The sequence below is a fragment of the Pelmatolapia mariae genome, linkage group LG16_19 (assembly GCF_036321145.2).
Source record: "Pelmatolapia mariae isolate MD_Pm_ZW linkage group LG16_19, Pm_UMD_F_2, whole genome shotgun sequence".
NCBI classification, from domain to species: Eukaryota; Metazoa; Chordata; class Actinopteri; order Cichliformes; family Cichlidae; genus Pelmatolapia; species Pelmatolapia mariae.
This window is the reverse complement of record NC_086241.1, coordinates 70,089,856-70,114,479: the sequence shown is the minus strand read 5'-3', so window position 1 is coordinate 70,114,479 and position 24,624 is coordinate 70,089,856. Positions and strand designations below refer to the sequence as shown.

The 24,624-nt window shown below is 46.2% G+C and overlaps 1 protein-coding gene across 1 annotated transcript; it reads right to left on the bottom strand.

The window, feature by feature from the left end:
- Positions 1–31: 31 nt before the first annotated feature.
- Positions 32–24,291, bottom strand: tecpr2 (tectonin beta-propeller repeat containing 2). The gene is made up of 27 exons (XM_063497394.1): positions 24,089–24,291; positions 23,023–23,131; positions 22,807–22,947; positions 22,210–22,338; positions 21,984–22,115; positions 21,751–21,908; positions 21,071–21,224; positions 20,820–20,972; positions 10,507–10,639; positions 10,152–10,378; positions 9,825–10,048; positions 9,437–9,679; positions 9,160–9,358; positions 8,663–8,890; positions 8,517–8,584; positions 8,333–8,448; positions 8,054–8,227; positions 7,173–7,353; positions 5,607–5,748; positions 5,277–5,502; positions 5,089–5,178; positions 4,916–5,013; positions 4,704–4,839; positions 2,235–2,383; positions 1,166–1,307; positions 929–1,078; positions 32–845 (listed from the first exon to the last, which is right to left on the bottom strand). The coding sequence occupies exons 2-27, from the start codon at positions 23,101–23,103 to the stop codon at positions 694–696; spliced, it is 4,026 nt and encodes a 1,341-aa protein (XP_063353464.1). The 5' UTR covers positions 23,104–23,131; positions 24,089–24,291; the 3' UTR covers positions 32–693.
- Between the last annotated feature and the right edge of the window lie 333 nt (positions 24,292–24,624).

The following is a 24,624-nucleotide window of genomic DNA, read 5'->3' as shown; positions in this document are numbered from 1 at the left end:
ATCAATAACCATTAAATAAGCTGACGCTGCATCAGTGTTTAAATGTGTTTATTAAGTTAATGGATGAAACACAACAGGTGAGTTTACACTGACTCTGTCCAATCAGTCTACACAGGATGACATCACAGCTGCTTAAGATCCCATGGCAACGCTGTCAGAGACAATCAGGCGGTGCTTAAAAGTCCACTAGACACCTGGGCCAACACCAGAGCTACGCTGCTGTCCATTAAAGTCCCGGTTTCTGTTTTTGATTCAGTCTCCGGAGGATTTTTACATGTTTTCATGCTGCTGTGTTAGTGGGCGGAGCTCCTGTCTATACCATGGTAACTACGACTTTTAATGAGCCTCAGAGGAAGAAAGTGGAGCCGCTTCAAGTCAGTGACACATCCCTTTAACATCTCTATTTACAATGACCCCGTTAGAATAAGTTTAAAAAAGAACCAAGTAGAATAGTTCCAATCAGGACTGATCTCAGGGGGCACCCTGCCCCTCCCTTCTGTCGTTAAAGTGCTTACTGTTAAAACCTAAATAAAACATTCACTTCATTTCCCAGCAACAACCTGGCCTACCTGAGTGGCAGCCATCACAGGAAGCCCAGATGTGATGTCACATCCTGTCTGTCCCTAAGGGAAGAGGAAGTACTGTCACTGATGTGTCACAGCACTCTGTCAGGTGATGCTGTGATGTCACATGTTAGATGAGCTCCCATTCGTCATCAACATCATCCCCTCCAAGAGCGGGGCTTGAGGGGGGGGGTCTGAGGGGCGTCTGTGGGAGGAGTTTCGTCAGCCGATGGGACAATCCACCAAGTTGAGTCACTGCCCACAACTCGTCCTCTGGAGTGACTGCAGAGAGGGAGAAACACACCTGAGACACAGCTGTGTCAAGTATCGCTGCACCAGTATAAAACAGAATAAACCAGTCTTACCAGTGAACCAGCTGGCATTCCCAGGGATCTTCTTCCAGTAATCTCCAGCTGGGTTTCGTTCAGAGACGCCGTAGCGGCGAGCCAGATCTCCGTTTACGCAACGAACCCACGCAGTCCGACAGCTGAGGACCAGCTGACTCACAGCCAGACCTACACACACACACACACACACACACAGTGAGACACACTCACAGACAGACAGGTGTAGGTGGGTGATGACGTCACACAGGTGAGTACCTGGAACCAGCTCCCACTCTGTCCCCACGGGCATTTCGTCGCTGAGCCCGGTCCTGACAAAGACGCTTCCTCTGTTGTCGACCGCCCAGAGGAGCCTGTCATTAGGACTCGTCTGAATGCTCATCAGCTGCACTCCGATTGGCTGCAAAGACACGACATCACAGTCACCGGACAAGTGTCACTGCTTTTGAGGCTTTACCTTTCAGGAAACAGGAAGATGATGAAGGGAAAATTACAGGTGGAGAGAACGAGGCCTGAGAGAGGTTTTGATGAAATCTTTACTCTCATTAAAAATCATGTTTTAATGTTTTTCTGGCAGATCTGATGAAATCACACTCACGGTGGACTCAAAGATAAATATGACTTCATTTTATTTCAATTACTTTTATTCATAATTATAATTTTGACTCTTCTTTAATGAATTGAATTTTTAAAAAAATGCAATTATTATTATTATTTAATTATTTTTTGTTTCTCAATTTTTTTTTTTCATATCTAGTGGCTTTAAACGAATGGTAAATGGACTTCTTACGTAGAGTTGAAGGAGCTCTGAAAGAAAAGTGTCTGGATTTCTTCAAGTTTCTTGAAGACGTTTCATCCGAGAAGCTTCTTCACTACTGAGAGCAACTGGTGCAGTCCAGATGCTAAGCCCTATGGGAGTGTCCCCCCAAAAGGGTCATGGACCAACTATTGATCTTCTACCTAATCACATGAGCCAAGCTGTGTGTTACAATCAGCCAAGGTTTCTGGTGAACCCACTGTGAGACCTAGCCCCACCCTATCATGTAGTCACATGATAGGGTGGGGCTAGGTCTCACACCCTATCACTTACTGAGGTCGAATGACCGAGGACTTAAAGAAGTCCAGATGTTTGTCTTTGTGAGCTCCACAGACTACGATGAGCTGGGTGACTGAGAACCTTCACAGAATTCTTATGAAGAGCTTTTCTATTCTACACATTTTATACAACTCGGCTCATTCACCCATATTCATACAAGCACTTAGTATTCAAAGCGCCTGAAAATGACCCTGCTGAAGTCAAGCGGGTTTACTTGTGGTTCGATGTTACCTGTACAGGTGGTTCGATCTGGATCCAGGCCGGCAGCATCATGCTGGGATTGAGCGGCTGCGTCCCGACTCTGAAGTAAACGACTCCTCGGCTGTCCACGGCCCAGACGTTCTGACTGCCGCAGCTCACGCTCACCAGACGCACACTTCCTGTAACACACAGGTGACGTCTTACCTGAGCTCATCGTGACAAAGGGAAACATTGAAACCTTCTCCTGGACTCATACGAAAAACAGAGCAGTTTGATCTGAGCCTGACCAAGGAGCACAGATTAAACACGACCTGAAAACCCTTTTTATTTTTTAAAGTAACAGTAGAACATTTTGATCCTTTCTTGGGGTGGGGGGTGCACCGTGGACAGGTCGCCAGGCTGTTGACACAGATAACCATTCACACCCACACCCATGGGCAACTTAGTGTTACTACTTAGCCTAGCCACACTAACTGCGTGTTCTTGGACTGTGGGAGGAACCCGGAGAGAACCCACGCAAACACAGGGAGAACATGCAAACGGCACACAGAAAGCCTGATGGTGGAATTGAACTCGGGACCTTCTTGCTGTGAGGCAGCACTGCTAACCATTCGTAGATTCGGAGGAGTCTACGAATTGGGACAGCCTTCGGCACGTCGCTGTCATGCAATCGGTCTACAAATGCGGCCTCAGGAGGATGCAGCCCATGAATTTGGACACCCTCACTGACACATTTTGTTTGTTTTAAATCACAGCTTGGCACTGCTAACCACCGTGCTGCCCAGGAGGGAAAGCCTGCGGCATAATTTGACTCAACACCGAAAACCTGACCAGACACGGGAAGGCTTGACAGACTGATAGTTCAGTAAAAATCACTCATTGGTGATCACACACACCCACGGGTTTATCATTTTTTAATAAAGAAAGAACATGTGACATCACAAAGTGCGTGACATCATGTGTTCTTTGTAAATGATTCTCATTGGATCTGTGTAAGCTGTTGGGAGGAGCTAAATGACTTTCTCCCAGCTTCAAAACAAACAGTAACTGTTGTTTTAGCAACCAACACCAGTCTGAAGTCGCTGTGTTTTTCTCTGCGTAAAACTGAAACGTTACGAGAGACCGCTGACTCCAGAGAGGACGCCAGTCATGTGACCTGAGATAGTGAGAAGGGCAGTGGGCTAAAAACAGACCCGACCTCTGAGACAGGTCGCAGTGTGACGCACACTCACAGACACACACACTGACTTATGTAACAGGGCAGCAATTCATAAGTTCCAACTGTCAGTGTGACACAGAAGCACAGCTGCTGTGTGTGTGTGTGTGTGTGTGTGTGTTTCTTGCTGATCCCTTTCACAGCAGTTTTTAAAATCACGTTAATGTTCACTCATTTGTTACAAATAAAGTTTTCTTGTTGAGAAGAAATGCAAAAAACATGAAACAAAAACGTGAATAAACCCGCCCCCACACAGGAACAGGAAGTGTGTCGCTGCTTCCTGTTTTTAGGTTTGTTATAATAGGGGTGTCCAAATTAATAGGCTGCATCTTGACCCATCCTTCGCACTCTAAGTGGGCCGGGTCCTCCGAAGGTCGGGTAGGCCGGAAGTAAACGGCTGTGAAATTGGACGGTCTAGCCTTCAGATTTGCGTCACCACTGTGTGGGTGGAGTTTAATAAACTCGGCCGTCTGCTCCTTGCTATCTAAAATATAACAGGACACTGGAGTAAATTCTCGACCGTCTCACACTTCTGATAATCAGTTTTCTGTTTGACGTTTATTCAGCTGTGTGAAAACTATAACTTAATCTCAGCCAAACCGATTTACTCAGGAACAAATAAAACACTGAAAAAAGCCAAACGATAACATTTTGAAGTTATCTGAGTGACTCATGTTTAACCTGAGTAGTGAAAGTGCGTGGGGGTTTGAAAACGATGTGCGGGGAGTTCGCTGTTCTCGCCCTAGCTAGCTGTCGAGCTGGTGGGTAACAGACGTCTCTGAAAACGTCGGAGCACTTTTGCAAATATGCGATGTCTTGATAAACCGAGCAGATATTTGAAGTTTACACAGTTAAATTCTGAAAATATCTTAAAAGTTTTTTTGTGACCCAATAAGAGTAATAAGAGTATTATTACAACGGCTGCCATTGTTGAAAACTGGAACTGGCTGGGCCGCCCTATGAATTCTGGGATATGGTAGGCCACGAAGGACACGCCCGACCCATCCTTCAAATCTGGGGAAAAGGAGGACGCATTTGTCGGCCAGATTCGGAGGAGTCTACGAATTGGGACAGCCTTCGGCACGTCGCTGTCATGCAATCGGTCTACAAATGCGGCCTCAGGAGGATGCAGCCCATGAATTTGGACACCCCCACTGACACATTTTGTTTGTTTTAAATCACAGCTTGGCAGTCACAACTCATCAGCCAATGAGTTTTGAGCTTTGATCTGATGGGCTCGCCCACTCGCACACAGAAGTATCACAGTGAGTTCAGGTACGCACCGAGTTGGCTCAGGTCCAGGGGGGTCCAATGCAGTCCAGTGGGGCAGGACGGGGACAGAGTCCGAATGCTGACCCGGCCGTGCGTGTCCAGCCCCCACAGAGCATCCCGGCAGGCGGACAGGTGAGTCAGCTCCACCTGAGCGCACACAGCATGCCATGAGATGAAGACACAGGTAACCCTAAAAACACAGACAGGTGGCAGGTGTGTTTACCTCAGGTGGTAAAAGGACTGACGAGGGGCGGAGCTCTCCATCCTGATCCCAAACGCAGAACAAGTCCTTCCTGCTCTGAGCCAGCCACAGGAAGGTACCTGAAAATCAGGTGACACGGGGATAGGGTTATGCTTGGTACAGGGCTCAGGTATGGGTGTGTCCAGCTGTGTTACCTTCTCTGTGAGGCACCGCTGAAGATGTGATGAAGGTCCACCTGGTGGCAGAGACGGTTCCTCTGGGAACGACGTTCTGCCAGAAAGTTCCTGAGCCGAAAAGACAAATCAGCCTAGAGCCAGGTAGAGCTTACTGGACTTCAGTGGACTCTACTGGACTTTAACTGCATCTACTGGACTTTACTAACCCACGAGGCTGCCGCGTGCTAGGTGAAGCTGGTTCCGCCCCGAGGCCACCCAGACGCCGCTGGCATTGGCGCTGACCAGGCTCGGCTGGCACTGGGAGTACTGTGACAGGAAGGCCACAACGCGCTCCACAGGTGCTCTGGTTACCGTGGCAACACTCTGCGTGGCCTGCAGGAGAGTCTGGAACAGACTGCCCTGATCGAAGACCACGTAGTCCGAGATGCTGATCTGAAGGAGAGACAGGAGCTGAACCAGAATGCCTCCAACATGATGGAAACCTCTTTGGCTGTCATCGTTAACATACAGTCTGTCGTACAGACGCTCAGGCTCACCTGCCACCAGTGATCGTCCTCGCCCTGCGGTCTGGACGAACACACGCCAGTCCGAAACCACAGGCTGCCGCTGGCATCCAGAGCCCACGCCGTCCCACTGTCTCCCAGGGCAACGCACATCAGCTCCAGACCCTGAGCCTCACTGTGACACACACACACACACACACACACACACAGGTGGTGAGGAGTGTACCTGATGGTGTGTACCTGTGTTGCTAGTTCACACTGCTTCCAGAAAGGCAGTATTTCTCCCACACCAGCTTCTCTTCACCTGCTCCAAAACTAGATTCAAAATCCTTTTCACATCCAACAGCTCTGTCAGAGGTCTCTTCCTGTTAAATGGGAGTTCTTCCTCGCCGCTGTCACTAAGTGCTGCTCGTAGGCATTGACTGTTGCTCTGTTTATTCTCTAATATTTTAGTGTTTACTGTACTGTGTAAAGTGCCTCAAGCTGACTGCTGTCATCTGATGCCAATGTATTATGTCACAGTATTACTGAAGTATAGTAGTAGTATAATAGTATTACAGTAGTAGTAGTACAAGATTAAGGAAGAGAATCATGTAGTTGAATTCCTTGTAATCGTTAGTCAGCTTGCCTGTTGATCAGGGTTATCAGCTCTTGCACTATAATCAGCTGGTTTCAGTTCTCGGAGGAGGAAAATAGCGGGGACTGTCCCCCGCAGATATGGACATAACTCTTGTTTTTATTGCACAAAAGGATGAGATGGCAATGGTAAAATGGAAATCTGCATCCAGGACAGAAGCACCTGTAATGCTGCTAACACAACTGCATAGACAGCATGCTGACACTAAGTTAGCGTCACTTTGGGTTCTTGGCTAAGCCTGAGTAACAGCTGACCCCAGCCACGCACTGTGAGCTGCAGTGAAGCCAGCTGCTGCTGAACTTCATCAGGTAACAAACAGATGGGCAGTCAGGCTGCAACCTCGTTTTTTTCAATTTGTATATTTATAAAAGCCCAAACAACAGTCACCTCAACCCACTTTATATTGTCTACATGAATCACTTTCACGTCTCTTTGTGCTGTCGGCTTTGTGTTCATACCCAAATACTAAGTGAAACATGTGTGTCCTCATTAGGACAGATATTTGTGTTGGTGTGTGGGGCTGTAGCTTGAAGTTTATATTGTCTTATAATTACTGTTTAACAATGTGTTTCAGGTCGTTTTACAGACCATAGTAATGTAACGAATAGTGTAAAGAATGGCTTCCTCCTGAGAGTAATTAAGTAACATACTGCATTACTTTAAAAAAATGACTTTTTGGAGTAATGACCCCAACGCTGATCACAACAAAGAGCGGAAACACCTTCGACAAACATTTGGCTACGCAGCATGACGTTAATATGCATTAATGTCATGTTTTTGATATGCTGCTTAGAGATGGTGATGACTGTCAAATTGGAGCCAATGACAGTCGATGAAATCGATAATGGAACCGGAATTCCCATCTCTATCCATCATTATGTTATACTTTCTGCCCTTGCTGCAGTAATGCAGTAGTATTACAGTAGCACTGTAGAGCTATGATAGTATTACGGTAACAGTACCTGGTGGTGTCGTACTTCCAGCCCTCACCCTCACTGCAGTAGCTGTTCAGGCCTTCTCGGTAGAATAAAGCTTGGTGCTCGCTCAGGGCCCACACCACACCTGCCCGCACACACACCTGGCTGAACACGCAGGGGGTCTCCACCTTGATGGAGCGAGCGCAGGGCCGCTCCACGCTCAGACCTGAGACACACAGTGTAAGAGTTTCATTACAGAGCTTATCTGACGTAAAGGGTCAGCCTGGTTTAAGCTCTCGGGCTGGTTGGTTAAGAGCAGCCTGATCCGTGGCTTTTCATTGGTTCAGTTTTATGACCGATGGTCATGGGGTCGAGCAGATCGATCATGTGGTGGAAAGGAGGAGCTCTGACCTTACTGATGTTCAACAGTCACAGTGAGCAGAGCTCTCCTCAGAACCTGTTTTATTGATCTGGGTTTGATTTAGTTTAATCCCAATCTCTCCTGACAGCAGAGCTGCAGGCAGGTGAAACCTCTATGGCAAGGCGCACCCTGCTGGCCACACACACACTTTACAGCTGTATGTGTTTACATAAAGTTGTGGATGTTGGGGGAAAAAAAGACTGAAGACTCTCAGTGAGTTTAGAACTTCCTGATGCAATCAGAGGAGGCGAGAACACCTGCTCAGGCACTCAGGTGACTGATGACTTTGCAAGTGGAATAATATTTGTGTGTCTCAACTGCTTTGTTTTTTAAAAAAAAAGTTTGCAGTGACATCATGAAGACTAATCCACCAACACAGACCTCTGAAGGATCAGCTGACAGGAAGCTCACACGTTAAACAGGAAATGCTTGAGCTGTAGTTCTGTAAAAACAAAGAGTTTACTGGGACATTCAGGCAGAGCCATTTGTACAGGTGCGTGGTTACCTGTCTGCAGGAAGAGATCCCCATTGGTCCTGATGATCCAGGCAGAGTCATCGCTCAGCGCGACGAACGCCGCCTGCTCCACAGCTTTGTACCAGTGACGTTTTCCTTTCGCCGAAACCTTTGCACACGCGAACGCCGTCAGGCTCTTCTGCTCCACCTTCCACAACAGGTTACCTGCAGGGTTAGACAGGTAATATGCAAATAGTTCACCTACACAGGTAACAGTATCCTCACTATAAAACAACAATGACATCAGCAAGTAAAGACATTATCGCTTACCTGAAGGCGATAATGCCATCTGGTGGACGTTATCCTCAAAGCGCTGCCAAGTGAGTCCAGTTTCAGGCAGAGGGCTGCAGAACAGCCCACCTTTAAAGTCCAGACACCACACATACCTGAAAAGGAACACCTGTCACACATCTGCACTCACCTGCTCATCACCTGAGTGATCAAGAGAGCCTACCTGTCCGTCACCTGCAGGCTCAGTATCCCACATCCTGGTCCTGAGTACCCCATCCAGCTTTCCGCCAACTAAAAGACACATTTGTAGAAGAGATGAAGGATTCCCTGCACAGGTGTGAGCCTCACCTAGTCAGGTTTCTGTCTAACCTGGTCAGGTTTGAGCCGGTCTCTCTCCTGGCCATCATGGTCTTGCGAATTCTCCGCTGGATTGGTCAGGCAGGTGAGGGTGTCCACAACATTGCCAGCAGGGGGCAGCGTGTGGCTGTAAATGTCATCGTCTTCATCGCTGGACAAACTGGGCTTCCTGTCCAAACTGGACACGGTAGAGTAGAACATTTGGTCTGCCATACCAGCAGAGGGCGCCAGGACATCGTCCTAAATGCACAGAGGGAAAATTAACTTCACCTGTGCTAAACACACAGATCCACAGACAACTTTCAGGTTCAAACCCTGACCTGTTAAGACTTTATTGATACTGATACTAATAGATATACTCTTACTGATACATCTTGCCAAAACACGGGGGATGACTGAGCAGGTGTGATCCCTGGAAATGTAGGTGGGCCTCAGCTGTAACAGCAGCTGTATTTACACACAAGTCACATGTTCATGAATGTTTGTCAGAACCTTCAGCTTAGACACACCTCCTCCTCCTCCGGCCCAATCAGAGGGCTAAGAAACTCGTCAGCCTCCACCGGCTGACGATCTGGCAACTCCTCTGCCTCCTCAGTGTTCTGCATGTAGGAGAAGGTGCACTCCAGCAGCAGATCCACATCAGGTGTTGGGGGTACGACCTCAGCACCAGGGTCCGGCTGGTTCTCCAGGCCTGGGAGGAGCAGCGAGCTGAAACAGGAGGAAGAGAAAAATCCAGTCAGCAGGTGGTGCAGATCAGACAGAACAACACCATCTTCAGATATTCACCCAGTCTGGTGGGAAGAAGCATCCACCTCCTCTTCTTCCTTCATGCCTCTCTCTGAGACTCTCATCTCCCAGGGGCCCTGATTTGGGTGGTGTTCTGGAGAGTTCTCGTTCTGAAAGTCCACTCCAACTAGGGAGGCCCGGTCACTCAGAGGAGTTCCACTTCCTCCGTCACTGACACTCCCGTCCTGAACTACAAACATGGAGTCTGAACAGCTACTCTCAGACAGGCGGGTCGCACCACCGCTGTCTGAGGAGAGAGAGACAGGTCAGAATCACACACTCACCTGTCTGTCTGGTCTCCTGTTCAAACTGTTGCTCTGTGTACTCGTCACAGAGTCACATTGGTCATAAAGTGGTAAAACGCTTTACAGAGTGGGACGAGTCACACTTGCCTTGTCGTCGCCTCTTTTTCTTCTTCACTCTGATGGGCTTTACCACCAGCTCCTGTTGCATCTGCTCCTGACCCAGGGGGGCGCTGTAACGTCTGGATGTCAGCTCGCAAGAACCGCTCGCTGGAGTGTTTCCATGGAGACCGTCCCAGGAAGTGACGGAACTGCTGCGGCTTCGAGAGCTACTTGCGAACAGACCGGACAGCTGGCCAAGCTCAGTCACCTGGAAACACAACCAAACACACCTGGTTACCCTAACAAAAAGGACAGGTATGGTTACTGCAGGCTGTCCCAGGAATCCAGGTAAACCACAGGAGCAGCCATACCTCCAGCTGCTGCTCCTCCTCTGCCTCCTCCACTTCCTCCACTCCTCCCTCCTCTTCTTCCTCTGCTCTCTCCTGACTGCCCTCCTCTCCTTCGCCATCCTCTCTTCCCCCTCCCTCTGTAATGATGGCCATGGTTCTGATTGGCTGAGCAATTTCCACTGATCCGACTGATCGGAGGATGGTGGGTGTGGTCAAGGGTGAGGACAGACAGACAGAGAGGTCCAACACTGACAGACAGAATGAGGGTATGTGAAAAAGAGAATTGGTGAGATTATGCTGGCAATGGGCTTTTAGTAGTAGTAGTGGCAGTATTATGCTCCTGTGATATTATACTGGTAGTGCTGGAGTTGCTCACAGTTGGAGGCAAGACCCTCAGGGCTATTGGACAGGCGGATGATGTCACGATCTCCTTTCAGGACGAAGATCTCGTTGTCACAGCAGGAGACGGACACGATGTCTCCGCTGCTCTCCAAAGCTCCAATGATCACCTTAAGAACACAGATCAGTTAGAAATTTAAACAACATTCACAGAACGCTCAGAAGATTCAGATTTACGCAAAATTAACCCAAAACACAAAGCAGTACAGAAATATGGGAAATGTTATTAAGATGCGACTTTTTAAGATGGGTTGTGTCTAAGGAGCTTGGAAAGAAAAGCGTCTGGACTTCTTTAAGTTGCTTGAAGACGTTTCACCTCTCATCCGAGAAGCTTCTTCAGTTCTAAGGTCAAATGGCCGAGAGTCCCAGATTTAAGCCCCGTGGGAGTTTCCCCCCAAAGAGGGACAAAAGGACCCCCTAATGATCCTCTACCTAATCACAGGTGTGAAAACGGGTGTGGGTCACAATCAGCCAGGGTTTCGGGTGAGCTCATTGTGAAACCTGGCCCCACCCTATCATGTGATTTCCTGAGGTCAGATGGTCCAGGGTGTGAGTGGGCGTTAAGGCGTCTGGGAAGGATCTCAAAACTGGATTATAGATGGCAGACAGTTGGTGTCGTAAACCACCGCCTCTGTTCAAAGATGGTCGCTCACAGTGGACATAGATGGCCTCTTTCACTCCTCTTTCAAACCATCTGTCCTCTCTGTCCAAAATGTGAACATTGGCATCCTCGAAAGAGTGACCTTTATCCTTAAGATGCAGATGGACTGCTGAGTCTTGTCCCGTGGAGGTGGCTCTTCTATGTTGTGCCATGCGCTTGTGAAGTGGCTGTTTGTTTGGTCTCTCCGATGTAGAGGTCTGGGCATTCCTCGCTGCACTGTACAGCATACACCACGTTGTTAAGTTTGTGTTTTGGAGTTTTGTCTTTGTGATGAACCAGTTTGTGTCTGAGTGTGTTGCTGGGATGTCGTGCTTGGAGAAGATGCTCCTGAGTTTTTCCGATACACCGGCTTCAATGTTGTTGCGTCTGTCTTTCTTATCCTCCCTCGCTGGTGTCTGATCTTCTTTTCTGTGCCTCTTTGCTGACTTTATAAACGCCCAATTAGGATAACCGCATGTTTTGAGTGCTTCCTTTACATGTGTGTGTTCCTTCTTTTTTCCCTCAGACTTAGAGGGAACATGTTCTGCCCGGTGGTGTAGGGTCCTGATTACTCCAAGTTTGTGTTCCAGAGGGTGATGGGAGTCAAAGAGGAGGTACTGGTCCGTGTGTGTGGGCTTCCGGTAAACTTCAATGTTGAGGTTGCCATTCTCTTCAATGTGCACGGCGCAGTCCAGGAAAGGCAAACAGTTATCCTTTGTGTCTTCCCTGGTGAACTTGATGTTTTTATCCACAGCGTTAATGTGCGCAGTGAAGGATTCCACTTCTTGTGTCTTGATTTGGACCCAGGTGTCGTCTACATATCTGTACCAGTGGCTGGGTACTCTCCCTTTAAAAGAGTCAAGAGCCTTTCTTTCCACTTCCTCCATGTAAAGGTTGGCTACAATAGGTGACACGGGGGAGCCCATGGCACAGCCATGTTTTTGTCTGTAGAAACCCTCGTTGTATTTGAAATATGTGGTGGTGAGGCAGAGGTCTAACAGTGTGCAGATCTGATCGGGTGTGAAGTTGGTCCTGTCTTCCAAGGAGCTGTCTTCTTGTAGTCGTTTTCTGACAGTCTCCACTGCCTCCGTGGTGGGTATGCAAGTGAAGAGAGAGACTACATCAGAGGACACCATGGTTTCATCTGGATCCAGGGTAAGTTTCTGGACCTTGTCGGTGAAGTCGGTGGAGTTCTTGATGTGATGTGGCTAGGATGGTAGCAAGGTGTTTAGAAATGTTGCAAGTGGCTGAGTTTATGCTACTGACTATGGGTCTGAGTGGGACACCTTCTTTGTGGATCTTAGGAAGTCCGTAAATGCAGGTTGTGGCATCCCCTGGATAAATTCGATGATATGTAAGGCGGTCAATGATTTTGTCCTTTTCAAGGTCTTGAAGGCAAGCTATAACTTTCTTTTTGTAGCTGCTTGTGGCGTCTCGCTTTAAGGCTTCGTAGGTATTGTTGTCACTGAGGAGAGTAGTGATCTTTGTGTGGTAATCCGTTGTGTTAAGGACCTCTGCTTCTGTCTGTGATAATTTATTAATCCGTATGGCGGTTTCTGTGGCTGTGATGAGGTCCACTATGGGCAGCTGTTGTGGAGAAATGGCAAAATTGAGTCCTTTGGCTAATACTCTCTTTTCAGGTTCAGTGAGATTCCGGTCTGAAAAGTTCTTCACCCATTTTTCCTGACTGTCCTCAGGTGTGTGTTCCTCTCTGAGTTGTGTAGGTTCTGACTGAGGAGTGAATGTTTTAGAAAGCAAAGTGTGGAATTTCCTGCATTGTCTCTCTTTTCTTTTAGAGTGTTGGGCCCGCTGAGCCTTGTCCACAAACTTGTAAACCTTTTCTAAAATAGGAGAGGGTTTTCAGTTCCTGCAGAGTCTGGCTAATCTTGTTCTGGAGGTCATCTATAGTGAAATGGACCGGTCTTATCCTTTCACTTAGAAGTTGATTTTGTGCTCTCCCTAAAAATCAACTCTGCGTCCCCTGACCATGGATCCAAGGCGTAAACTCTTAAGAACAACTTTGTCTGCATCTTAGGTTGAAACGGAGATGGCTCCTATAATCCGCTAGTTTCCTTGATTCCTTTTCACACTGCTGCACCAGTTGAAGGGTGTTCCTCCCAAAATGTACGGCAATATGTCTGTGAAGGTTCTCAGTCATCCAGGTCATCGTAGTCTAAGCAGCTTGGAAAGAAAAGCGTCTGGACTTCTTTAAGTGGCTTGAAGACGTTTCACCTCTCATCCGAGAAGCTTCTTCAGTTACGTGACAGAGTATGGAGAGAGTTTACGAAAGAGAAGCAAAAAAGAGTCGTCAGGTGCTCAAAATAAACCTTAGACTCAAATGTTAGAACAGGCTTTTCCCTGCAGCACACCATGTAACAAATACTCACAAAGAAAATGGCGGCCGTTACAACTTCTATCTAAAAATATATCATTTCATGCTGAAATTCACTGAATTTACAGAAAATGCACCATTTTGTGATATATATCTTATATCGGGATATGAGATTTTGGTCATATCGCACAGCCCTAGTGCTGCATATGGTCATTACATCTTATCTCTGTCACTTTACTTTCCAGTGCAGTCAAAGCCTTTGCAATTTCAATAGTGATATTGATATTATTGAACTTTGTTCTAAAGTCTGACCGCACAGTACCTTTGTTTGTGCTATCCATGTTAGTATTTGGGCTACTTTGTGGACAAGTAAAACTTTGGCTCTGTGTTACTGCCGAAGGTGTTGACATACCATCTTCTCCTTTCGCCTCCCCCCTCTCCTGCCCCCTCAGACTGTCTCACCCTGTCTGTTGGTTTGTGTGTCCACAGGTGTTTGTACTTTGCGTTACAATAAAATGACGGTAAAAGGCTCCGCCCATTTTCTATCCATGTCTCACCATGCAATGACTTTGTGAATGGACTGGAGAAGTGTAGTGGAAGAGTCCTCCGTCAGAAATAAGATATGTGTGTTGACTTTTTATTCTCCCTCAAAAATATTATGCCATAACACTGCACAGAGCAGCTCTGCTAACAGGTTATGGGCCCAGAGCAGCAGCTAAGAGATCCTGTAACTGCCAAAGGAAGGGCAGCGTTTCCTGAAACCGCAAGTTACCGGCAGGTGTTAAAAGTTTGGCACGATTGAGTGAGTAAGCGTTTTTGTGCATCATGAGCGGACGCACGGCAGAGTCGGGCAGTCGATATTCCCGTTTGCAATTTGATGGAGATGAAAGGAAATATGAGATATGGGAAACGAAGTTCCTTGGTCATCTCAGACTACAAGGTTTGAAAGATGTCATCTTAAAGGCTGAGGGTGATGAAGAAGCCGATGGTGAAGATGATGACAAAAATGCAGAAGCATATGCAGAGTTGATACAATTTCTGGATGACAAAAGTTTATCGTTAGTTATGAGAGATGCAGTTGATGACGGACGGAAAGCCCTAAAAATTTTGAGAGGTCATTATGCAGGAGTGGGCAAGCCAAGGATCATAAGTCTGTACACCGAACTCACTTCTCTCACAAATGAAAAGAATGAAAGTGTGACGGACTATATTATCCGAGCAGAAGCAATTATCACAGCGTTAAAAAATGCGGAGTGAAGCAAAAATCACATTTTCAGAGTTTAAAGTAAAACTCAGAAGTTATGAAGAAACCGAGAGAATGCGTGCGGCTGTAACTGATGACAACGTAATGAGGACAAAAGTGCAATCAGACCAGGATTCTACTTCATGGCGAGCAGATGACCGAAGATCAAAGAATAATGAGATTGTGTGTTTTAAATGTGGACTAAAGGGACACACTGCAAGAACGTGCCGATCCAGAGTATGGTGCAGTTTTTGCCGGAGTAGTACACACAAAGATGCGACCTGTAGAAGGAAGCTAAGACGGGATGAAGCGAGAGGGGTCGTGGAGAAGGACTACGTGTTCAAGACGGGCTCCCAACCCCAGAGGGTCCCGGACGGCGGCCAAGGGATGCTGAATAACCAGCTACTGGTGGATACGGGAGCGACGTCACATATCTTCACGAAGATCGAGAGTTTTAAGACTTTTGATGACACATTTCGACCCGAGGCTCATTGTGTAGAGTTGGCTGACGGAAGGCGGAGCAGAGGAGCTGCAAAGCGGCGAGGAGATGCTGAGATAAGTATGATCGACAGTAAAGGACGCAGCCACAAGGTAACATTGAAACAAGCACTCTACATTCCATCGTTCCCACAGGACAATTTCTCAGTAAAAGCAGCTACTAGTAACGGAGCCACTGTGGTTTTCAAACACGGGGACAGTTTTCTTAAACATGTTGATGGAACAAAATTCCCTATATATGAACACGAGAGACTGTTCTTTATAAACACTGTGCAAGAGTTTGAAGATAAATGTAATCGATGTTTTGATATGCAAACGTGGCATGAAATTCTAGGACACTGTAATTATGAGGATGTTCAAAATCTGCAAAATGTCGTTGATGGAATGGAAATTAAGGGTAAAATCAACAAAAATATGCAATGTGAAGCCTGTATACAAGGGAAGTTTACTCAAACTAGGAACCGAGAACCAGATGAAAAGGCCAGGGCAGCATTAGAGTTGGTACATACGGATTTAGCTGGTCCGATTACGCCAAACTCTAAAGAAGGGTTTAAGTTTGTTTTGTCGTTTGTTGATGATTATTCAGGTGCAACATTTGTATATAATCTGAAACACAAAAGTGATACAACTCAAGCAACTGAAAGATTTATTGCAGATGTGGCGTCATATGGGAAAATCAAGTGCATTCGTTCTGATAATGGAACTGAATTTACAAGCAGACAGTTCAGAGATTTATTAAGTAGACACGGCATTAGGCAGGAAACTTCGGCGCCATATTCGCCTCATCAAAACGGAACAGCAGAGAGGAACTGGCGTACACTTTTTGACATGGCGAGATGCATGTCAGTTGAGAGCGAATTGCCAAAGTCTTTATGGCCATATGCAGTACAAACCGCGGGAGTGATTAGGAACCGATGTTTTAACAAACGCACAGGTCAGACAGCGTATAAGATGTTAACTGGAAAAAGACCTGATCTTTCTAGAATGAAAAAATTCGGATCATTGTGCTATGCTTATAAACAAAATAGGGGAAAGCTGGATCCAAGATGCGACAAAGGTGTTTTCTTGGGATATGACAAAAATAGTCCAGCATATTTGATCTATTTCCCAAAAACCGGGAAGGTTGAAAAGCACAGATTGATAAAAATACTAAATCCCGCGACACTGGATCAACAAACACAGAGTGATCAGATGTATGAAGATGAGGTTTATGAATCCAGAAAAGATGGTGAACCCAAACAGACGAAGGATGAGGACACTCCAGATGGTAGTGAAAGCAGTCAAACTGAGTCCGAGGTTAAAACTGAGGATAAAGTAGATGCTGGAGCTACACGTTATCCATCCAGAATCAGAAAGAGACCTGATTATTTGAGTGATTATATCACGGATGTGAAAGAGTGTGAAAATGAACAGATGCAAACCAGTGTTGATTATTGCTATAGATTGTTGTGTGAAATACCCACATCATTTAGCGAAGCTATTGTGTCAAGTGAGTCAAAAGAATGGGAAAAAGCGATGAATGAAGAAATTCAATCCCTTAAGGAGAATGACACATTTACTTTAACCACCTTACCAGAGGGTAAGAAAGCAGTGGGGGGTAAATGGGTTTATGCCGTTAAAAAGAACTCAGACGGATCAGACAGATATAAAGCTCGATTTGTGGCTAAAGGTTTTAGTCAAACAAAAGGAGTTGATTATGAGGAGACTTTTTCACCGACTGCTAATTTATTGAGTGTGAGAGTTTTGATGCAGAAAGTGGTTCAGGATGATATGTTGGTTCACCAGATGGATGTAAAAACCGCCTATCTACACGCACCAATAAATGAAGAAATATATATACAACAACCAGAAGGTTTTGAGAAAGAATCAAGTGAGACTAATAAACTGGTGTACAGACTAAAGAAATCACTTTATGGGCTGAAGCAATCGGGTCGTAACTGGAACCAAACCTTACATGACTATTTAAGCAGTTGTGGCTTTAGACAAAATATTGCTGATCATTGTGTGTATTCAAAAGAAACTGAAAGTGAAAAAGTAATCATCATAGTGTGGGTGGATGATTTACTCATTGCAGCTAACAATGAAAATGTGCTTTCAGGCGTGAAAGAAATGCTCTCTTCTAAATTCCAAATGAAAGATCTGGGGAAACTTAACCATTTTCTAGGAATAGATTTTCTTCAAGAAAAAGAATGTGTCAAAATGTCACAGAAAATATATATTGAGAACATTTTAAAAAGATTTAACATGCAAAACTGTAAGCCAAGGTTAACACCCTGTGAACAGAAATGGACTCATTCTGATAAATTCGAGACATTACCAGATGTGAGGAGATATCGTGAAGCGGTAGGATGTCTTATTTATCTGAGCTATTGTACGCGACCTGATTTAAGCTATGTTGTCAGCAGACTGTCACAACACTTCAATGCGCCAACTGTTGATGATTGGACAGCAGTGAAACATGTTCTGAGGTATCTAAAAGGTAGTCAAGGAAAAGAACTGTGTTTTAGGAAATGTTCAAGTGGAAAACTAGGTCTACAAGCATACAGTGATGCAGACTGGGCATCCGATGTTTCTGATAGACGCAGTATGACAGGTTATGGTGTAAGCCTAAATGAAAATGGTCCTTTGATATCATGGAAAACCAAAAAGCAGACAACTACAGCACTATCAACTTGTGAAGCCGAATACATGGCATTAGCAGCAACAATTCAGGAATGTATGTATTTGACTTATTTGATTCAAGATCTTGAAGAGTTTGAGTATGAAATACCTATGATATTGGAGGACAATCAGGGAACAATCGCTTTGTCAAAAAATCCAGTGAACAGACAAAGATGTAAACACATTGATGTGAAATATCATTTTATAAGGTCAGCTGTACATGAAAGGAAAGTGCTCATTGATTACTGTCCAACTGAGTCAATGGTAGCAGATATGATGACGAAACCAGTTTCAAAGTCTAAGTTAGACAAATTCTCTGTATTTGTGTTTGGAATGTAAGATGTTTTTTCGGAGGACTGTTTTTCCCCAACCTGTGTACAAGTGGGGGTGTTGGATTGTGTGTCCACAGGTGTTTGTACTTTGCGTTACAATAAAATGACGGTAAAAGGCTCCGCCCATTTTCTATCCATGTCTCACCATGCAACGACTTTGTGAATGGACTGGAGAAGTGTAGTGGAAGAGTCCTCCGTCAGAAATAAGATATGTGTGTTGACTTTTTATTCTCCCTCAAAAATATTATGCCATAACACTGCATAGAGCAGCTCTGCTAACACTGTCCCTCTCAGCAGATGACATCAAAAAAGAATTGGGCAGACTCCACTCAGGCAAAGCTGCTGGCCCTGATGGTGTCAGTCCCAGGGCCCTCAGGTGCTGTGCTTCCCAGCTGTCTGGAGTCTACAACGGATCTTCAACATGAGCCTGGAAATGCAGAGAGTCCCATCACTCTGGAAGACATCCTGCCTGGTTCCTGTCCCTAAAAAGATCAACCCGTCGACCCTCTGTGACTACAGGCCAGTGGCTCTGACCTCACATGTCATGAAGACGCTGGAGAGACTCATCCTGAAACATCTGCGTCTGCTGGTGGAGCCTTGGCTGGACCCCCTGCAGTTTGCTTATCAACCTCGTATCGGTGTGGAGGATGCCATCATCTACCTGCTGGACCAGGCTTATTCTCATCTGGACATTGTTGGGAGCACTGTGAGGGTCATGTTCTTTGACTTCTCTAGTGTTTTTAACACGATCAGACCATCACTGCTGGGGAATAAGCTCACGGAAATGCAGGTGGACGCCCCACTGGTAGGTTGGATTACGGACTATTTAACAAGTCGACCACAGCATGTCCGACTGAAGAGCTGCCGCTCAGATGACATCCTGAGCAGCACAGGGGCGCCGCAGGGGACGGTCCTATCACCCTTCCTCTTCACCCTCTACACATCTGACTTCAGGTACAAGTCTCAGTCATGCCATCTGCAGAAATTCTCGGATGACTCTGCCATCGTGGGCTGTATCAGGGATGGACAGGAGGAGGAGTACAGGAGTGTGGTGGACAGCTTTGTCGAGTGGTGTGAGCTAAACCACCTACAACTTAACATCACAAAGACAAAGGAACTGATTATGGACTTTAGGAAGCAGGCTCCTCCTCCTACCCCTGTCACCATCAGAGGGGCTGATGTGGAGATCGTTGAGGACTACCGGTACCTGGGGGTACACTTGGACTGTAAACTGGACTGGACCAAGAACACCAATGCTATCTTCAAAAAAGGGCAGAGTCGGCTTTTCCTACTGAGGCGACTCAGGTCCTTCAATGTTGGTAGGAAAATGCTGACCATGTTCTATCACTCGGTGTTGGAGAGCGTCGTGCTCTTTGCAGCGGTGTGCTGGGGCAGTGGGGTGAAGACAGCTGATGCCAACAGGCTGAACAAACTGATCAGAAAGGCTGGTTCTGTCCTGGGTGTCAGACTGGAGAACCTGGAGGAGGTGTCTGAGAGGAGAATGCTAAAAAAGCTTCTTTCTATCATGGACAACCCCTCCCACCCCATGCACGGCCCCATGATGGACCATCGGAGCAAACGTAGCAAAAGACTCATTGCCCCGAAATGCAGAACTGACCGCCACAGGAAATCCTTTGTACCGGTGGCAATAAGACTTTTTAACTCTTCCTCACTCTGTAGGTGATTCTCCTGAGACGATTACCAATGTTATTCTGTTCCCTCCCAGACCGTGCAATATTACCCAAGAGTACTTATTGAATATTTGTTTTCATCCCCCCATCATACGCTGCTACTCCCTTTATTCTATTGCACAGTACTTTGTCACTTTTTAGAATCGCCTGCACTGATAGTTAAGTTAAGTTATTTATTCACCAGGATATAGTTATGTATATTACTTCGTTAGAGTTATCCGATACTATGTCTTGCACTTTCCTTCTGTATATTACTGTACACTATTCTTATTGTATATATTGTATATCTTATATCTTATTCATCTGTTCCTCTGTCTCTCCTGCTGCTTTGAACATGTACATGACAAAAGAATTTCCCTCGGGATAAATAAAGTTGTTCTTATTCTTATTCTTATACCAGTATTGTGTCCTTATTAAGAGATGGAGTTGCTTTGAAAAAAGCAGCACGCGGTTTTCAGAACTTGTCTGTTAAGCTGCTATCTTGGTCATGTGACGCCCACAATTCCAGAGAACACATTTGACGTGAAGTAAAAGAAGACGGTTTGTAAACCGTGTGGAGCAACCGTCGCCGGTAAAAACACAACACACTTTTACATTTTATATTTTGGTCAGATTACTTAACCTCTAGTCTACGATAACCTTATGTTATTTAGTCGACTGAAAATAGACTAAAACGAAAAAAATTTAGATGCCTAAATTAAGACTGAAACTAAGTCCAAATTTATTGTGAAAATTAACACTGCCTCAAAAACCCTATCCCCCATATTTTTTCCCATACTGGCTTCTCTTTCACTTGCTCCCTGTTTGATCCAGAATTTAATTTAAAAGCCTTAATGTCATGAATAATCACGCCCCACGTTATCTTAAAGATCACATCATTAAATCAGAAGTACCTGGTTCAGACAGTCCAGGACATAGATGCTGTACTCATTCCAACTGAGGATCCAGCCCTCTTTCAGGAAACAACTAAGCAGCCCGAGCTGGCGGTCTGCTGGACGGTACCCTCCGATCGGGTCAGGACGAGGAAACAACTCAAACTGAGGTATCTGAGTCAGGCAGGTGTACAGAAAACAGGTGTGTTACTAACACAGGTGTATCAATTTCAGTGTATATGTATAGGTATGTGTTGGTGTTCCCAGTGTACCTGTGAGTTAAAGAGGGGCTTGAGCAGCCGGGTGTCCTCCACCTGTCCTCTGATGTCAGACCTCCACAGTCTAAGTCCAGGTCGAGCAGCAAAAACCTGAAGGTCACTCTGTTTACAGAGAGCAGGTAGGAAACAGGCTCCGAACCGTCCACTGCTGTAACAGCACACAAATTCCACAGTATCAGTACAGGTACAAGTGATGCTTCTGTGTACGAGTATCACCAGTGAGCACAGGTACAGATAATATAGACGAGCACCACTAAATCAGTAACCGGTAAAATTTTAGGGTCTTTACCTTACAACAGCGGTCCCCAAACTTTTTGGGCCACAGACCGGTTTAACGTCAGACAATATTTTCACGGACCGGCCTTTAAGGTGTGGCGGATAAATAAAAGAAAATAAAATGATACGACCGAGACAACAACTGTGGTATTTTGTAAATATAATAATAAACATGAATTCACTGTGTAATTGTGTAACTTTATTAGCAGCATCCTCCTGAAATGCGCCAACAACATTGAGAGTACCACCCTCCTCTCTGCCCCTTAATGCTCTCTGGTCGCTATGGCAACGTGTAAACATTTCTTTCAAAATACGACACACAACTGCAACAGGAGGTGAGATGAGGATGGGGTAAGGGGAGGGGAGGCGGGGTGGGGATAGGTGGGGTCTGGGGTTACCTCTTGCGGGGCTTGGTGCCCAGCTGCAGCACTTCCTGTTTCTGTGTGCAGTATAGCAGGGATCTCTGCTGCGTTGATACCAGCAGCACCTGGTGACTATACTCCATCTGAACCACACCTGAGGACTCCTCCAGCAGCAACACAGGCTTACACACCCCCTGCACGGACGCACACACACGGTGTAAGGGCGGGTGTATTACAATGGACAGGACAGAGGCAGTGTGGGTAGTTACCTGGTCCAGGTCCAGAGAGGTGAACACAACTCGTCCTTTATCGTCACCGGAGAAAAGCTTCATCCCGTTTGTGCTCCACGCCAACGCTGTGACAGAGCCTTTATGGAGGCCGACAACATCGAAACGCCGCAGCTGCACAGAGACAGACAGGTGTGTGTGTGTGTGACACAGGTGCACAGAGGCAGAGGGGGTAACTACAGCGTTCGTTGTCGATCAATCTTCTTACCTGTTTGTTGCGACCAGGAAGCGGAGACACCAGCTGAAAGACTGCAACCCGTCCTGAAGAGGTTCCTACAGCAACCAGGTCATCAAAGCAGCTGAGCAGCTTCACAGCTGTGATTGCATCATACTTCCCCTGTTACACACACACACAGGTCAAAAGCAGTCTCCTGTCTCTCGGTCTTCCAGGTGTGAACTTGTTACCTGTCCTGTCTGTGGTGAACAAACATCTCACCATGCACTGCAACATGTTTTATGATCATGTGATCTGTCTCGGTGCATCTCACTCCTGTTCAAACCTTTTCGAGCTATCACAGGTGGCTCCAGGTGAGTCTGAGGTTGAACCAAATGTAACCTGTAACACCTGAACCTGAATGCATCACTGATCACATGACTGCAGGAGATGATTGTCACCTGTCTGTGCACACCTGCATCAGTGTAAACATGAGTTAGGTACCCATTTAAAGAATCCAAATATAATTTCTGTCTTTATTTAACCTGCCAGCTATCTGACATCACCTGTGTGCCATTGCCTGTCTGACACAAGTCCACATAAACCTCCCCAACACTTAGTATCTAAGTATTGTAGGAAAAGACCTCTCACCTCTAAGCTGTATTTGTTCAGGTGTGCGAGCCTGCGGCAGTACAGGTAGAGCATGCCGATGCTGCTGCCCACAGCCAGGAAGTCACTGCTACTGTCCAAAGCTGTCAGGTAAACCAGGACTGACCTGAAGCCCCGCTGCACCTGCAGGGAAACAGGGGACCCCTCAGCTTCATCTCTGACACCATCATCATCATCCACACCTCGACAGGTACATACCTTGGCTGGGATGGCATTCAGCAGGTAGTAGAGCGGGCAGAACTCCCTCAGGACAGACTGTGGGGCCAGCTGAGCAGCCATGTTGCTGCCGAGGTGAACTCAGCTGATCCTAGCAAAAAACAGCAACACAGAAATACACCTGAGGACAGGTGAAAAACCTGCTCATCACCTGCAGGAGCCTGAACCAAAGAGTTCAATGAATATCTGTTTAGAACCTTCCGGCTGTCCTGGGAACGCCAGGAAGTCTCTCACTACCGTCAGGGTTTTGATCTTTAACCCTTCACCAGTCTGCGAGGGCGGCGCCCTGAAGCACATGAACGCCTGAGATTTACCGATAGTACGGCAGCTCAGTGGATCAAACAGACACCGAATTAAAAAAAAAACGCTAGCCAAGCTCAAACGGTGCTGCTGAACACTGGTCTCATTTTCGCTGAGGCGGATTCACAGTAAAATCTCCGTTTGTTGAGTGGAGTTCGGCGTGGACGCCATGAAGGTCCCTATTCCTGATCAATTATCAATGAGCCTTTACGCCAAAAACATGTTTGCGGTTCGACATCTGGCAGCTACACGCCGCGCAGACGCAATATAAAGGAGCCAGTGACGTCATTCTACTTTATATTAAAATAACAATAAAGGTGAATCTGCAGTTTGGCAGCGACCAGCCTGAACAAACGTTGAAATTTAACCGGATTTAAAGCCTGTTCGGTGGAGCAGACTTGGGCCAAATAAAGCAGAACCGTTTGCTGGATGTTATGGAAAGTCTTGGTTTCCCTTAAGCTTCTGTTCTTGTGTTCCAAACTCAGCGGATCTTAAAAATGGCCGTTTACTGAACGGAGTTTGGTTTGACGCTGCAAACGGCTGATGTTAGCTCGGTAAGCTTCTGTGGAATGTGACAACTGAGAATAAATATCCTCAAAACGAAGTGAACAAACAAACAAATAATTAAATAAACACAAACAAACAGTCACCGCGTTGTTTACACATAAGTGTCCGGGCTAGCATCAGTGTCGAACGCTGTTAGCACGCTGGCTAACACCGGCGCGTGAAGGAGATCGTGACATCTCACCGAAAGCTGCCCGCGAACGAGGCCGCGCAGATGTTGATCCAGGTGTTTTTGTTGCAGCTGGGTGTTGGGGATCGGACAGGTGACATCGCCCTGCGTGACTGCTTCCACCGAGGCCGTCCGCAAACTGCGCCATCTGATGGTCACAAGCAGCAAGACGCTGCGGCTCCGCTCAGCTTCCGGTTTTTGTTTTTATTTTAGGTGTTTGTTTGTTTATTCTGCGTAAAACTAAAACTCCACCGATAAAACTCCATCTCCCACCTTATAATTAATAAATAAACAAAAAACATTCAGAATTTAATGACCGGAAACGGAAACTCGACGACAGCTGACTGGAAAACAGGGAAACTGGATCCGATTTACAAATATTTTTAACTGGAACAGACGAGTAAAACTGGTGAAAAATGAATGACTGGATTAATTTAACTTGATTTTGTGTGTGTGTTTTCTGGAGATACATTTATAAAAGTAAATCAATATAAAGATGAAATTAGAGAAATATCCGGTATACAAAACTCTAATCAATCATAATGTGCTGT

Excerpts from the sequence above, each read along its gene's own strand:
- tecpr2 (XM_063497394.1), bottom strand. The coding sequence starts at position 23,103 with ATGGCTGCTCAGCTGGCCCCACAGTCTGTCCTGAGGGAGTTCTGCCCG. Across the intron at positions 10,379-10,506 it reads TGAGGGTCTTGCCTCCAACT|TGTTGGACCTCTCTGTCTGT; the intron begins GTGAGCAACTCC and ends TCTGTCTGTCAG. Across the intron at positions 1,308-2,234 it reads AGATCGAACCACCTGTACAG|CCAATCGGAGTGCAGCTGAT; the intron begins GTAACATCGAAC and ends GTGTCTTTGCAG.